The sequence below is a fragment of the Propithecus coquereli genome, unplaced genomic scaffold (genome assembly GCF_000956105.1).
Source record: "Propithecus coquereli isolate 6110/MARCELLA unplaced genomic scaffold, Pcoq_1.0 Scaffold390, whole genome shotgun sequence".
Taxonomy (NCBI): domain Eukaryota; kingdom Metazoa; phylum Chordata; class Mammalia; order Primates; family Indriidae; genus Propithecus; species Propithecus coquereli.
The window spans coordinates 2447310-2461352 of record NW_012149619.1 but is presented as its reverse complement, the minus strand read 5'-3'; the positions used below and the strand labels follow the sequence as shown (position 1 = coordinate 2461352).

The window sequence follows — 14043 nt, the reverse complement described above, 5'->3', positions numbered from 1 at the left end:
TCATAAGAAATGACAGTGATCTAGCATCTCTTACACTTTCCTGGATTAAACTTAAGCCCATTATCCAAAGTGGGGCACCACAAGAGCAGCAGAACGGGATCCATTTGTACTCACCATCAAATTGATATTAACTAATCAACACATAAATGCACATATCAGAACAACATCTATTGGATGTTGGGGAAGGGGGAGGGTGGCAGGAGGAGGGGGGAGGAAGGAGGAGGGGATGGGTATTTGTATACACAAGGAGTGCAATGCACACTACCCGAAGGATGGACATATTTGAAACGCGGACTTGGGGGGAGGGGAACCAAGGGCAACACACGTAACCTAAACATCTGTGCCCCCATAATATGCTGAAATAAAAAAAAATTGTTGCAAAAGGCATTCATTGATCCTTTTTTAAGGCTGAGTAGTACTCCACAGTGTACATATACCACATTTTGTTAATCCACTCTTGAATTGAAGAGTACTTGGGTTGATTCCACATCTTTGCAATTGTGAATTGTGCTGCAATAAATATTCAAGTGCAGGTGTATTTTTGATCAAATGACTTCTTTTCTTTTGGGTAGATACCCAGTAGTGGAATTTCTAGATGGAGTGATAGGTTTTCTTTGAGTTCTTTGAGGAATCTCCATACTGTTTTCCATAGAGGGTGTACTAATTTGCACTCCCACCAACGGTGTATAAGCATTCCTTTCTCTCTGTATCCATGCAGCATCTATTATTTTTGGACTTTCTAATAAAAGCCATTCTACCAGCAGTAAGGTGATATCTCATTGTGGTTTTAATTTGCATTTCCCTCATGATTAGTGACATTGAGCATTTTTTCATATTTATTGTTCATTTCTCTATCTTCTTTTGAAAAGCTCTTGTTCATGTCTTTTGTCCACTCTTTAATAGGGTTGGGTTTTTTTTTTCTTGCTGATTTGTTTGAGTTCTTTGTAGATTCTGGATATTAGTGCTTTATAGGATGTATAGTTTCTGAATATTTTCTTTCTTTCTGTAGGTTGCCTGTTTGCTCTGTTGATTATTTCCTTTGTTGTGCACAAGCTTTTTAATTGAATCAAGTTTTATTTATTTATTTTTGTTGTGGCTCTAATTCCCTTTTCTTTCCCCAGGCCAATATGTACAAGAGTTCTTTCTTTACTTTTCTTCTACAATTTTATGGTTTCGTGCCTTCCATTTAAGTCTTTTATCCTTCTTGAATTAGTTTTTGTAAGTGGTAAGAGATAGGAGTCCTGTTTCATCATTCTTCTGCATGTGGCTATCCAGTTTTCCCAGCATCATTTATTGAATAGGGCTTCTTTTCCACAGTGTATGTCATTGTCTGTTCTGTTAAACATCACTTGGCTGTAGGTACATGGTTTTATATCTGGGTTCTCTGTTCTGTTCCATTATTCTATTTCTCTATTTTTGTACCAATATCATGCTGTTTTGGTTACTGTAGCCTTGTAGTATAGTTTGAAATCTGGTGATGTGATTCCTCCAGATTTGTTCTTTTTGCTCAAGATTGCTTTGCCTATTGGGGCTCTTTTCTGGTTCAAAATGAATCATAGAATTATTTTTTCCAGATCTGTGAAATATGACATTGGTATTTTGTTGGGGATTGCATTGAATATGTAAATCACTTTGGGCAGTAGGAACATTTTAACAATGTTGATTCTACGGATCCATGAGCATGGTATGTTTTTCTGTTTGTTTGTTCTCTTCTGCGATTTCTTTCCTCGGTGTTTTGTAATTCTCCGTGAAGAGATCTTTCACCTCCTTGGTAAAGAAACCTGTATTCCCCAGTAGAGTAAGGAAGTGACATTGCTGGCAGTCCTGCAATGGGAGGACAGCCTTTTCTGTTGTCCAGCAAAGAGGAGGGACTTGGAATTACAGGTAGACCAGGAGGGCGAGGACACTTATGTCTGCAGCTCCCAGAGGAGTAGGGACATGTCAATACCCCCAGTCGTGGGAGGGGGAGGACACCTATCTTTACAGTTTCTAGAGGCAGAAGGAGTCAGCATTGGCGGTAGTCCTGGGAGGAGATAACTCCCATGTCCTCAGGTTCCATGGGGGAAGGAGATGGCATTGACAGAAGATCAGGGAGAAGGGGAGGACACCAGTGTCCAAAATTCACAGAAGAAGCAGTAGGTGACATTGGTGGGAGAGTTGGGAGGAAAGTGTACTCATGTCCAGAGATCCCAGAAGAGGAAGGAGGTGGCCTTGCCAGCAAACCAAGAGTGGGTGGGTGTACACCCATGGCCACAGTTCTCAAAGGAGGAAGGGTGGTGGCATTGCTTGGAAAACTGGGATGGGGAGGACACTGTGTCCATAGTTCCTGGAGTTGGAAAGAGGTATCATTGCTGACAGACCTGGAGGGGGAGGACCTGTGTGTCCACAATCCACAGAGGAGAAAGGAGGTGGCATTTCCAGCAGATCTGGGTGGAGAAGACACCTGTGTCTGTAGCACCCCAAGGAGGAAGCAGGTGGCATTGCCTGTAGACCTGGGAGGAGAAAACGCCTGTGTGTGTAGCTCCCAAAGGAGGAAGGCTCTGACACTTGCCAGGAGTCCTGGGAGAAAGGTAGGACACCCATGTTCATAGGTCCCGGAGGAGTAGTGGGTGGGATTGACAGCATATTAGGAGGGGGAGGACACCCATGTACACATTTCCCATTGGAACAATGAGGTGGCATTTACAACAGATGTGCATGGAGAGGACAACCGTGTTCACAGATCCCAGTGGAGGGAGGAGCTGGCATTGACAGCACACAAAGAGAGGGAGGAAAGCTTTGTCTGCAACATCCCAAGGATGAAGTATGTGGCATTGCTGGCAGACCTGGGAGGAGAGGACTGCCGTGTGCACTATTTTCAGAGAATCGAAGAGGTGACATTGACAGCAGAGCAGTAGAGGTAGGACACCAGTTTCCACAGTTCCCAGAGGAGGAAAGAGGTGGCATTACTACCAGACTTGGGAGAGTGAGGATACTGGTGTCCATTGTCATTAGAGGAGGCAGGAGTTGGCATTGCTGGGAGACATGGGAGGGGATGACATTCATGTCCATAGCATTCAGAGGAGAAAGCAGGTGACACCGCCGACAAACCTGGGAGGAGAGGACACCCGTTTCTGCACCTACCAGCATAGGATGCAGGTAGCATTGACAGCAGAACAGGTCGGGGAGGACGTCTTTGTCCATAGGTCCGACAGGAGGAAGGAGGTGGCATTAACAGCAGACAGCAGGAGTGGGGGGACACCAGTATCTGCAACTCCAGGATGAGGAAGGAGGTGGCATTGCTGGGAGAGCTGGAAAGAGCGTTTACCTGTGTGTGCTATTCCCAGAGGTTTAAGGAGGTATCATTTAACAGAGACCTGGGAGGGGAGGTCATGCATTTCCCCATTTCTCAGAGGAGGAAGTAAATTGCAGTGACCACAGACCTGGAAGGGGAGCACAATAGTGTCCATAGTTCCCAGTGGAGGATGGAAGTGGCATTGACAGCAGACCTGAGGGGTAAGAAACCCTTGCCGATATTCCCCAGTGGATTAAGGAAGTGGCATCCTTGGCAGTCCTGCAATGGGAGGACACATTTTTCTGTGACCCAGAGAGGAGGAAGGATTTGGCATTACAGGTAGACCAGGAGGGGGAGGACACTCATGTCCGCACCTCCCAGAGGACTAAGGACATGTCGATACCCCCAGTCCTGGGAGGGGGAGGACATCTGTCTTTATAGTTTCGAGAGGTGAAAGGAGGCAACATTGGCAGCAATCCTGGGAGGAAAGGACTCCCATGTACTCAGGTTCCAGAAGAGGGAGGAGGTGACATTGACATCAGACCTAGAAGCAGAAGACACCAGTGCCTGCAGTCCCCAGAGGAAGAAGAAAGTGGCATTGCTGGCACACCAGTGAGAGGGATGAGACCTGTGTCTGTAGTTTCAAGAGGAGGAAGAAGGTGACTTTCCTGGCGGACCTGGAAGGGTAAGACAACTGTGTGCACAGTTTCAAAAGGAAGAAAGAGATGGCAAGTCCACAGACCAGGGAGGTGGCATGACCGCAGTCCACAGAAGAGGAAGGAAGTGGCATTGCTGGCAAACCTGGGAGGGGGAGGACACTGTGTTTGCAGCTCCTAGGGGAAGAAGGTGGTGGCATTGCCCGCAAACCTGGGAGGCGGAGGACTAGCATGTCTGCAGCTCCGAGAGGGAGGAAGGAGCATTATCAGAAGACTAGAGAGGAGAAGACACCCATGTCTGCAGTCCCCAGAGGTGGAGGGAGGTCACATTGTCAGGAAACCTGAGAATGGAGGACACCCCTACGTGCAGCTCCATGCGAAGGAAGGAGGTGGCATTGCTGGCAGACTTGGGAAGGGCAGATGCCCCTGTCTGTGTTCCCAAAGGAGGAAGGAAGTAGCATTGATGGGATCTTATGGCTCAGGGGATGCAAGTCAGTACGAGGTGCTGTGACCCGGGCTGAGCTCTGCACCTTCTGGGCCCGCCGCATGAAGGTCCAGGACTGGCAGGAACGGTGGTTCTCTGCCTCAGCCTCTCAGGGTACAGGAAGTAGTTGACCAGATGCAGAAGGAAGCAGGAGCCCTTGGGACCACCCTATGGCTCCCCAGAAAGGATGGCTGAGCAGCACCATGTTGTGTGGGCATAGCGCACGTTGTTCATCTGTCAGCAGTTGGTGGACGTGTGGGTTGTTTCCAGCTTTTGGCTATTACAACTAATGTTGCCATGAACCTATGCGTGCCAGTTTCTGCGTGGACATATGTTTTCATTTCTCTCGGGTATATACCTAGGAGGGGAATTGCTGTGTTGTAGGCCAGGCCCATTGAATGATTTGAGAAACTGCCAGAGTGTTTTCCAAAACAGCCATTTTACATTCCCGCCAGCAGTGCGTGAGGCTTCCAGCTTCTCCACACTCTCTGGAACACTTGTCTGACTTTCTCATTCTACCCATCCTAGTGGGTGCGACGTGGTGTCTCATAGTGCTTTTGATTTCTGTTAATATTTCCCTGATGATCAATGATGTTGAGCATATTTTCATGTAATTCTTTAGTTTTAATGGCATGTGGGGAAGGAGAGGCGATCAACGAGTATGTGTGATCTATTGGGCTTAACTGGAAACACGGGAACTCATTTAAAATGTGTGACAGAAAAAACTTATTTTCCTCTAAATATTTGAAAATATTATGTAGCAATCTAAAGTATTTATCAACATGGAAGTTTTGTCCTTCTGTATGACTTTCCTGTTGAATTTACTGTGGAGGTAAGGACGAAACGTTGCACGGAGTCTGTGCTGTGCAGACCGTTGCTTGCAGGGAGCAGGGGAGGGAGGGAGCAGACAGTCCCTCGGGGCTGACTGTAAGGCAGAGCAGAGCCGAAGCCAAAGCCAGTAAAGCTCCGTGTGTTTCCGTCACCGAGGCTGCGTCCATGTGTTGTGGGTCAGTGTGGTAAATACAGAAGGAATCTGGGAGCACTGACATAGGGCACAGAGCAGGTCTTCAAAGAGACAGACAGAAGGTGTCTGATGGACTTTTACACTTTAATCATTGTGTGAAAGATGGCTTCATCATGCGTGGTGACTGTGAAGGCTGAATGGTGGGTACATGGGGAGTTATGTTGTTCTCTCTGCTCTTGTGTATGTTTAAACATGTTTGTAGTAAATAGCTTTTAAAAATAAAAGATGTGGAGTGTCTCCTGAGGAGGGGGCGGGGCAATAAGGACAGCTGGCAGGGTGGGCCAGTCCATCAAGACTATATTTGATCTCTCTCCCGGAGACATTTCAGGAAGTGGAACAAGGACAAATTGAGGGCGCACGCTGGGAGGATAGAGGGATGAGGTCGAAGGTGGAGTGTTGAGCTGTGCTGTTACACGTGTCAGCCGGGGCTCCTGATGATCAGTTTCAGGAGTGGCAGTAACTGAGCTGGAATGGGGGATAAAGGACGCTAAGCTGGGAAGGTGGAGGAACTGAGAGGCCAGGTTATTGGCTGATCTATCCACGAGGATGTCGGGGTCTCCACTGATTCTCCACTTCTACAGTCACTCCCCTTGGACCCATCCCACCTTTGATCCTTCCCAGGGCCTGCCGAGACTCTGCATTCTTTCAGAAACCCTGAGCTTCAGACACTGAGGCTCAATGTCATAGCTCTGGACAAGATGTAGACGTACAGTAAGGGGGCTGTAGTGGACATCTGTTGTTTGTTTGTGTTTTGACACCCAGCATTCACAAAGTTTTTTTCTGGAAATGCTATCTCAAGTGTCATGCAGCAAACTCACCCCATTTCTGAGTCCAGTCCCTGTCTGTCCTAGTGGAGTCGCCTTCTCTCCAGACCTCTATTTTAAGGGTGTCCAGTCGTGGCCAAAAGGAGCATTCTGTAAAGGTCCATGGTGAGCCCCCAAGTATCTGTAACCCTGTGCACAGTCCAGGGCTCACCTGTGAAGCATGAGCTCCAGGTGTTCTGGGGGACAGCTACTGTGGCTCCCCAAGCCCATCAGGATCAAACGTGGCCCCTCCATCCTGATGGGTGACCTGTGCACACTAGGGTCAAGATCTTGCAAACCGTCATCAAGCATAGATGGAAGGCAGGCACTGAGGTCACCTTCCCTAAGGAGGCGGCTGCCGAGCCTGACAACAGCCCTGCAGATGTTGCTTTAGTACACAAAGAACAGCCCCGTGTACACTTCTGCCAAATGGCATCATTAAGCTGTGCAGTGCCCTGATAAGCCTCAAGGAAGTGGTGCCTGGTTCAGACAGGGAAGGGGGCAGCAGGACAGGGGCACGACAAAGGCAGAAACACCTTTGCTCCACCGACAAGGACATTCTTTCCCATCTTCATTTTCTTTTTCTTACTTTTTCACTCACTGTAAGGCAAGTTTTCCTTATATCAGCTTTATTTTACCCCGGAGGTAAGTGGCTGCCTGGGCGACATTGCTGCCACTGACTACTGGGTGATCCTTTTGATCTGCAAATGTCATCAATCCCGGCAACCTGAAGAAATGTCCAGGGGGACCACTTCGCAAGGTGACTTTGCAGCAAGGACACCACACCATCAGGGTCCAAGTGTGATTCCCCAGCACCTGAGCCAGCCCCACGGGACAGGTTCTTAGGCAGCTTCTGCCCTGTTCCTCAGACCTCCCCCAACCAGCCCAGTATCCGCTGCAGCAGTGACACCCCCTCCACCCCCGCCTGTGTGGTCCTCTGGTCACTGACAGGATTTTCTTAGAAATGATTAAGCCACTCTGTTCTGAATTGTGTACCTATCTTTGACCCTGGCTTCTATTATGGAAGACCCGTCATCTTTACTGCTCTAAAGGCCGTGAAGCAGCCAATGAGGGGGAAAGTGTGGGCTGCAGCATAATGTCACCAGGCAAAGCTCCGAGGAAGGGAGCAGAGCCCATCTTCCCCAACTTCATCAGGCAGGGATGGGCGTGGGGCCACATGGCATCCATTCCTCCACAAGAGCTCCAGGGGACTGGTCAACTTTTGGAAGCCAAAATAGGCCATGAGGCAGTGCTGAACTAACTCCTGCCTTTCCCTATGAAGCACAGGCTCTAGGTTACTCGAAACTTGTGCCCCCAACACAGCACACACAATGAACATCACTCTTGGAGAGCGTTTATTCAGAGCACCATGTTGATGTTTCTGGGGAGTGATTTTGCCCCTCAGCAAATGCAGGGGAAAAGTCTCCTAAACCTTCGAGTGTTCTGAGGACTGCAAGAGGTGTCCGGAGGACCCAGGACCTGAGCCCTGCAGGGGGTGCTTGGGGGGTGCACGGCCTTCCCAAGGAGTGCAGATGGCGAAGGCTCCTGACACGACAGGGACTTGCCCTCCCCCAGAGAATTCTTTTGCCCCTTGCGTTTTCCTCTGGGCTTATGAAGCCACTGCCACAGTCGATACATTCGCTTTCTCAAGCGATGTTGAGCAGGAGGCTGTCCCTGCCCTGGCGTGGCTGCAAAAGAGGAGCCCCCAGGGCACTCCTCTAATGTCTTGTCTATGGTGTCGTGAGGGGGGTGCAGACCAGTCTGTCTGCCGTCCTCAGTTGTCCAGATGTTCTCTGTCAGGGCATGGTTGGTACCAGTGGGTGATTGTCTTAGGGCTCCCTGTCCCCCTCTTCCCACAGGGGATGAGGCAGGAAGGGGATGATGCAGGCTGGGAGCTGATTTTGTTGTTCTGACTTTTTCTCTGGGAAAAGCTTTAGAGTTTCTTCTAGGGGGCTTGGAGATCCCACCTTCTAAATTCGTTGTTCCCAGGTGATCTTTGGGGCCATTCTCCAGGCTTCGTTCCTGATTCTTCCTGGAATCCTTCTTCAGTGTAGGCATTTCTGAGCATATGTCTTGGAAGTTTCTGGATTGGCTCCATACAGAATACTCTAGTTCTTTTCTGCCATGACCTTGAAAGAAAGAAACCCAGGAGAGGGTACGATGGCACTTGGACGCAGATGTCACAGTAGTTTCTCTCCGAGGACTCAGCAGTGATGGGGACACACGGATGTGGCAGGTGTTGGATGAGCCCCACCGGTGTGGGATGAGCCTTGGTTGACGGTGGAGTCCAATTTTCTTCTGAAGTTCGCTCCTGAGAGGAAAATCTCCAGGAAGGACAGAGATTGGAATGTAGACATTGGAGGACTCGCTGAGCCATGTGAGTCTGGGAACTGGTGGACAAAAGTCTTCCCAACATTTTTGGATCCCAGAGGATAAACCCCACACCATTTCCTCGTCTTTCTGCGGCAGGTTCCACTGCAGGTGGTCAATGTCAGAGGGCATAACACACCGTGCCTCATTGTGGGGTTTATGCGAACTCACCCCACCTATCCTAATCAGGCACAGAGGACCAGGTGGTAGGATCGGGAGTGGGGACTGAAATTGGTCCTCAGGCCCAACCTGGGTGAGGGTTAGGGACTGAGACTGGGGCAGGGTTTGAGGCAAGCACAGCAGTTGGCGATGGTTAAGTGCCGGGGATCCTTCAGCTGTGAAGGGATCTGAGATTGTGCTGAAGAACACACATGTGGAGGAACAGCTGCCTGGGACAAGGACCACAGAGTGCAGGGACTCGCCATGCAGAGATAGGAGATGCCGGAAGAGCTGGAGGTATTTTTGCTCTAGGTCATCCTCCAAGGTCTCAGAACTCAGGGGCTGCTGGTGCACGTGCAGCTCCGCTGCTTTGCCTTTGCTGCTCCAGCGAGGGAGGGAAAGTGCCCAGCCCCGCTGATTGGCAGCTGCTGCCAACATGGTCCCTGAAGAACTGAGTCGGTCATGTGGCCTGAGCCGCTTTGGAAAAGATCCCGTTTTGTGTTCCTTTTCCTTCCACATCACGAAGTGCACCCGCTTTTTAACTAGTCTCTCCAAGAGAGCCAGAAGGTCCGAGTTTGGCAGGGAGAGGTAACCAGACACCGCAAGGTTGGCTGCAGGGTCTCCCGCAAATGAGACCTCAGAAGAGTGGAGGGCAAGAAGCTCTTGCCTGAAATCACGTGGTGCCAAGTAGGAGAGGAACAAGTCCTGGGCATCAGGCTGCCACCAGGAGGATTCTGACATTGCCAGGATTGGAGGGTCAGTGCCTCTGATTGTTGGGACACTAATGGACAATTCATGAGCGCTACCTGGAGAGAACATCTCCAGAGCAAGCTTCAGTAAGGTGGGAGCCAGTTTAGGTGGAGTCAGAGCTAAAGTGCTGTGTGGCGGTGGTGAAGCAGGCAGGGCTGGTGGTGCGTGATGAGGAGCATGGGCATCAGTGGGATGCGTGGCCGGGGATGAATGGGGAAAGGGGTCGATGTCTCAGGAAAGGCTGGGGTCAAATAACACGATGGTGTTCCGAGAGTAAGTGGCCTCTAGTTGGAGAAGAAGATGTGCTCGTGGAGTGTGACGTGGGGGACGGGGAAAGGCAAGTGACTGGGGTGCAGAAGGGTCAGGCAGAGGGGCTGGAGTCAAGTGTCCTGGAGGGCTTGCGGAGAGCGAGGTCATGCTGGAAGCGAAAGGGGACACAGAGGGAACAGCGTCATGGAGGGAATCCCGGGACAGGGATCGTTTGGCTTTAGGTGTTGTTCTTCGGCACAGCTCACAGAGCGGGTGTGGGTGTGCCGGATGATGTAGGTAGAACACGACATCACCCTGTCCCAGAGGGTGCGGAAGACAGGAGGTACCAAGCTGCAGCCAGGACCAGGGCAAGGGAAGGGGAGCCTGCCCGTCTAGTGGGAGTGGGGCCCCTGAAGCCTGCTGCCCCCTCCCCTAACATCACAATCCACTCTCTAGCCTCCCCCAAGCCCTTCACTCACATTCCCGTTCCCATGGAAACCCCCTCCTATGACTATGGCAGGGGGCACTGAATCCCTGAAATGCACAGAACATGCTTTCAACGGGGACCCGGAGAGAAGGGGAAAGATTCATCACCTTTTCATCAAAGGTGGCGGCTTCCTTCTCTCCGCGGCCTCTCTCGGGGTCATTCTGCAACCTGGCATCCCAGGAGAGAACGTGATATGTGAGGAAGGCAGAAGCAGAAGGATCAAAAAGGACTCCCTTTATGGGAGACCCTTGGCATATTAAACTCCGGCAGCCCCCAAAATCAGCAGACGTGGTCAAATGGTCAACGATAATATAAACAAGGGTCAGGTGTGTATGTGGTTTCCTCTAGAAAGCACTTTCCACCCATTATCCCACGTGACTCTCCAAAGCACCAGGTGAAGCACAGACGTCAGTGGTTACCTCAGAGCAAGCTGAGCACCCAGGGAGTCAGGGCTCTTATACAAAGTCAGGGGACAGAAGTGCTGACTCCAGACCCACCGGTAGTCCTTCCTGGACATCTCCCGTGGCCACCTACTGGGGAGCACCTATGGCCCAGGCCCATCACTGCTTCATGGCCACAGGTGGGCAGAGTGGGGACTCTGAGAAGTGTCTCAGGTCTGACTGCCTTCCTGTGAGCCTCCTCTGAGGACTCTGCTTTCCCGGAGAGACTGTGCCCAGCACCTGACAGCCTCCGAGATCATGGACCTGGGCCCATGTGAGGAACAGGAAGGCTCCCCTTGGAGAGACCTCAGGTCACACAGACAGAACCTTACCTCTCAGGGTCCCACCCTTCCTCCTCCTCTTCTCTCTGCCCTGGCGCTGAGAACAAAAAGAAAGAATGAGAGGCTGGGACTCGCCTCCCTCCCTCGTCTTCTCTAAGAAGTTGTTCATTCTCCAAGGATAGCATAACTCTCCATTTTCATAAATAGAAATGTGTTTCTTTTACCCATTTTTAAAAGTGATACATGAATTCCAATGTTTCATTCTTTGAGAACCTCAAAGGAGGATTTTGTCTGTGAAATCCCCACTTGGTGTTCTCACAAATAATGTGCTCGAGGAGGACACACATTGGAAGGCAGCAGTCACTTCTGCTTCCTCGGGACACTGTATCCTGGGGACAGAGCGTGGACACTCTCGATAGTGCTCTCCTGATCAGCCCAACCTGAGGGAAGGATTGGTCAAGTGACACCTGACATGGGAAAGTGGCAATCAAGTGTCAGGAGGGGCTGGTCCATGAGAACCCACGCTGTGTGCATGGGCCAATCCAGAAGCTCGAAATCGCTGTTTGGGGGTTTCGCTGGATCCTCCACCACCCCCTGGCAGGTAGCCTGTGAGCCTGAGGTGGAAACCTTCATCCGCCCGAGCCCCTAGCCCTGCCCAGCCTCTTCCCCGGGAAGAGTGATGTCCTGTCACTCTCCAGGCCACCCAGACTCGGGTAGAAATGTGGGGTAGGGATGGGAGCCAACAGCAAAGGATCTCTGTCGGGTGTCCCTTACCTTTTGGAAGGTTTTATGTCTCCACATGGTTGTTACCAGTTGTTTTAGGAAAATGAAGCAGATACATATCAGTAACATCCCCAGAGCCCCCAGGAAGGTGAGGCTGGGGATTGTCTTCCATGAAGTTGAGCCGTGGCTGCGCCGTGGCTCAGTGTCATTGAGAAGATAAGCAGTGTTTTCCATCATGGGAACAGTAGGGCTGCCTGAAGCAACTGAGTGCTGAGGGGGCCCAGGCTTGCCTGTAGCCTCAGACCCTCATCACCAAGGACAGGAGAGTCACAAAAGGGACCTCAGGGTGGGGCAGGTGACAGCAGGAGGAGGGTTGGCCACAGCTACCAGCCCAGCAGATCCCTCCTGCCCTCCTGGCCCTGTGGGTCCCTCTGCCCTCCCCTGCCATCCCATTTTCCAACTCCACCCTTTCATCCTAGCGTATGTTTGCCTCAGTGAAATGTTCTGTTCATTTCATGTGCAGTCTAGACATGAGCTGAGTCCCCTTATACTTGGAAGAGCCCTTGACTTGGACCTTGAAAGTCTGAAATAGTACCTGGGATTTCCACTTGTACCCAGACATTTGTGCTCTCATGATCACACATGTTTGTACATCCATAGTATCTACAGAATGGTTTTTTGCCTTACTCTGAGAAAAGCTAACATTCTTTACACTTATTTAGTTTTATGAATGTTGACTAGCAAATGTTTTGTTTTAAAGTCAGCCTTTACTGTTTTAAGTCAGAGGACTGACTCAATTAAAACTAATAATTCATCGTTTAACATCCAGGAAACTAAAATAAGTGCCAAATAAATGTACATAATCACATCAATTGATTTAGGGGGTAAATTCATAGCATTCATTTTTCTGAAGTTACTGAAGGTTGAACAGTTCAAAGAGTTTTGGTTCATGCTGTACACACACACACACACACACGCACACGCACACACAAAACTTCAGAAGATCTGCTCCATATAATCACCCCTGCAAATGTCCAGACAGCAGCTAATATTCACACTTAATAAAGTCTCTTCTTGTCAGGTTTAAATAATCGTCACATTCCCCCACCCCTTTTCCTACACCTTATTTCTAAAGTCTTTATCAGCTGACAGCTGTCCTCTGAGCTGTCTCCTAACTTCTCATGTCTGTCTTAAACTGTGTCGCCTGTTACTTGGCACCCAGGGGCCAACACTGTGACTTGATCTCTTTTGGAGGGGTGAGACAGCCTTCCAGCCTGGCCACATCTCCTTTCAGTTCTGCAGGAGCAGGTAACCTGCCTTGAGGAGAAAATCTGCCAAGAGGTGCCACTTCCTCCCTGCTTTGATATGCATCCTCAGTCATTTTTTCATTTAATATATATTTACTTCTGGAAAGTAAGAGTCACACACATCTGTAAGTTGGGGGCTCTGCCCTTGACCTCACGACCCAGTTAGCATGAAGTGCTGCCTAGTTGAAGAGCTGCACAACTGCAGAGAAGAGGTTTCCCCACCCCCAGCATTTGTAACTGCCAAGTGATCTCTGCAGCACACCAGATACTGAGGGGCATAACTGCTCAGACACATCATGCTCCTTAGCAACGTGGTCCTGAACGTCTGCCCTCCCCAATTTTCTGGTATGAATTAATGATTCTTTGAGAAGATGGTCAGAGAGCAGCTTTTCTCTTTTCAAATAGCATTCCTTGGCTCGATATCCTTGGAAGCATATGTGTGCCTAGAGTTGAACTCTACAAGAAGTTCCAATAGAAAAGGCTTTTCCCCAAATGCTGATAAGATTCCTTTTCCAAACATGGTAGAAGCCCCTTGAAAACTGAAAGGAACAGAAGATGAAAGGTACAACATTTAGTTTTTTCGTACCAGCAACAATAAACTCCACTGACACTCAGTGGCAGAGCTTCATAGCACTCAGCCTTTCTACATCAGCTGTAGCTGATGCTACAACTAGTATCAGCTGTAAATAACAAATTTGCTTGTCTCATTTATAAAGAATGTTTCTTCCGGCCATCTCAGTGGATTTGTACAACCACCCTAAGAGGGAAGCAGAGCAGGTATTATTGTGCCCATTTTATCAATGAATAAAGCCATTTATAGCAATAGAATGCTGTATTTGTGTGCTTGCTGTTAATAGTTAGTTGTATACCTTCAGATGATTTCTTATTTTTCAGTTAAGTCCTTTTTTTGCATGTTGAAGAACTCCTTTTAGCATTTCTTATAGGACGGCACTGGTATTAATGAAATCCCTCAGCTTTTGTGTGTCTGGGAGAGTTGTTATTTCTCCTTCATGTTTCAAGGATATATTTGCATTTT

The 14043-nt window shown here is 49.4% G+C and overlaps 1 protein-coding gene across 1 annotated transcript in view; it reads right to left on the bottom strand.

The window, feature by feature from the left end:
* The window catches only part of LOC105816975 (NACHT, LRR and PYD domains-containing protein 1-like), a 128703-nt gene that overhangs the window by 32537 nt on the left and 82123 nt on the right, over positions 1 to 14043 (bottom strand). Inside the window, 1 exon segment of the mRNA XM_012652563.1 lies at positions 3124 to 3247. Within this exon segment, the coding sequence (XP_012508017.1) occupies positions 3124 to 3247 (124 nt within the window).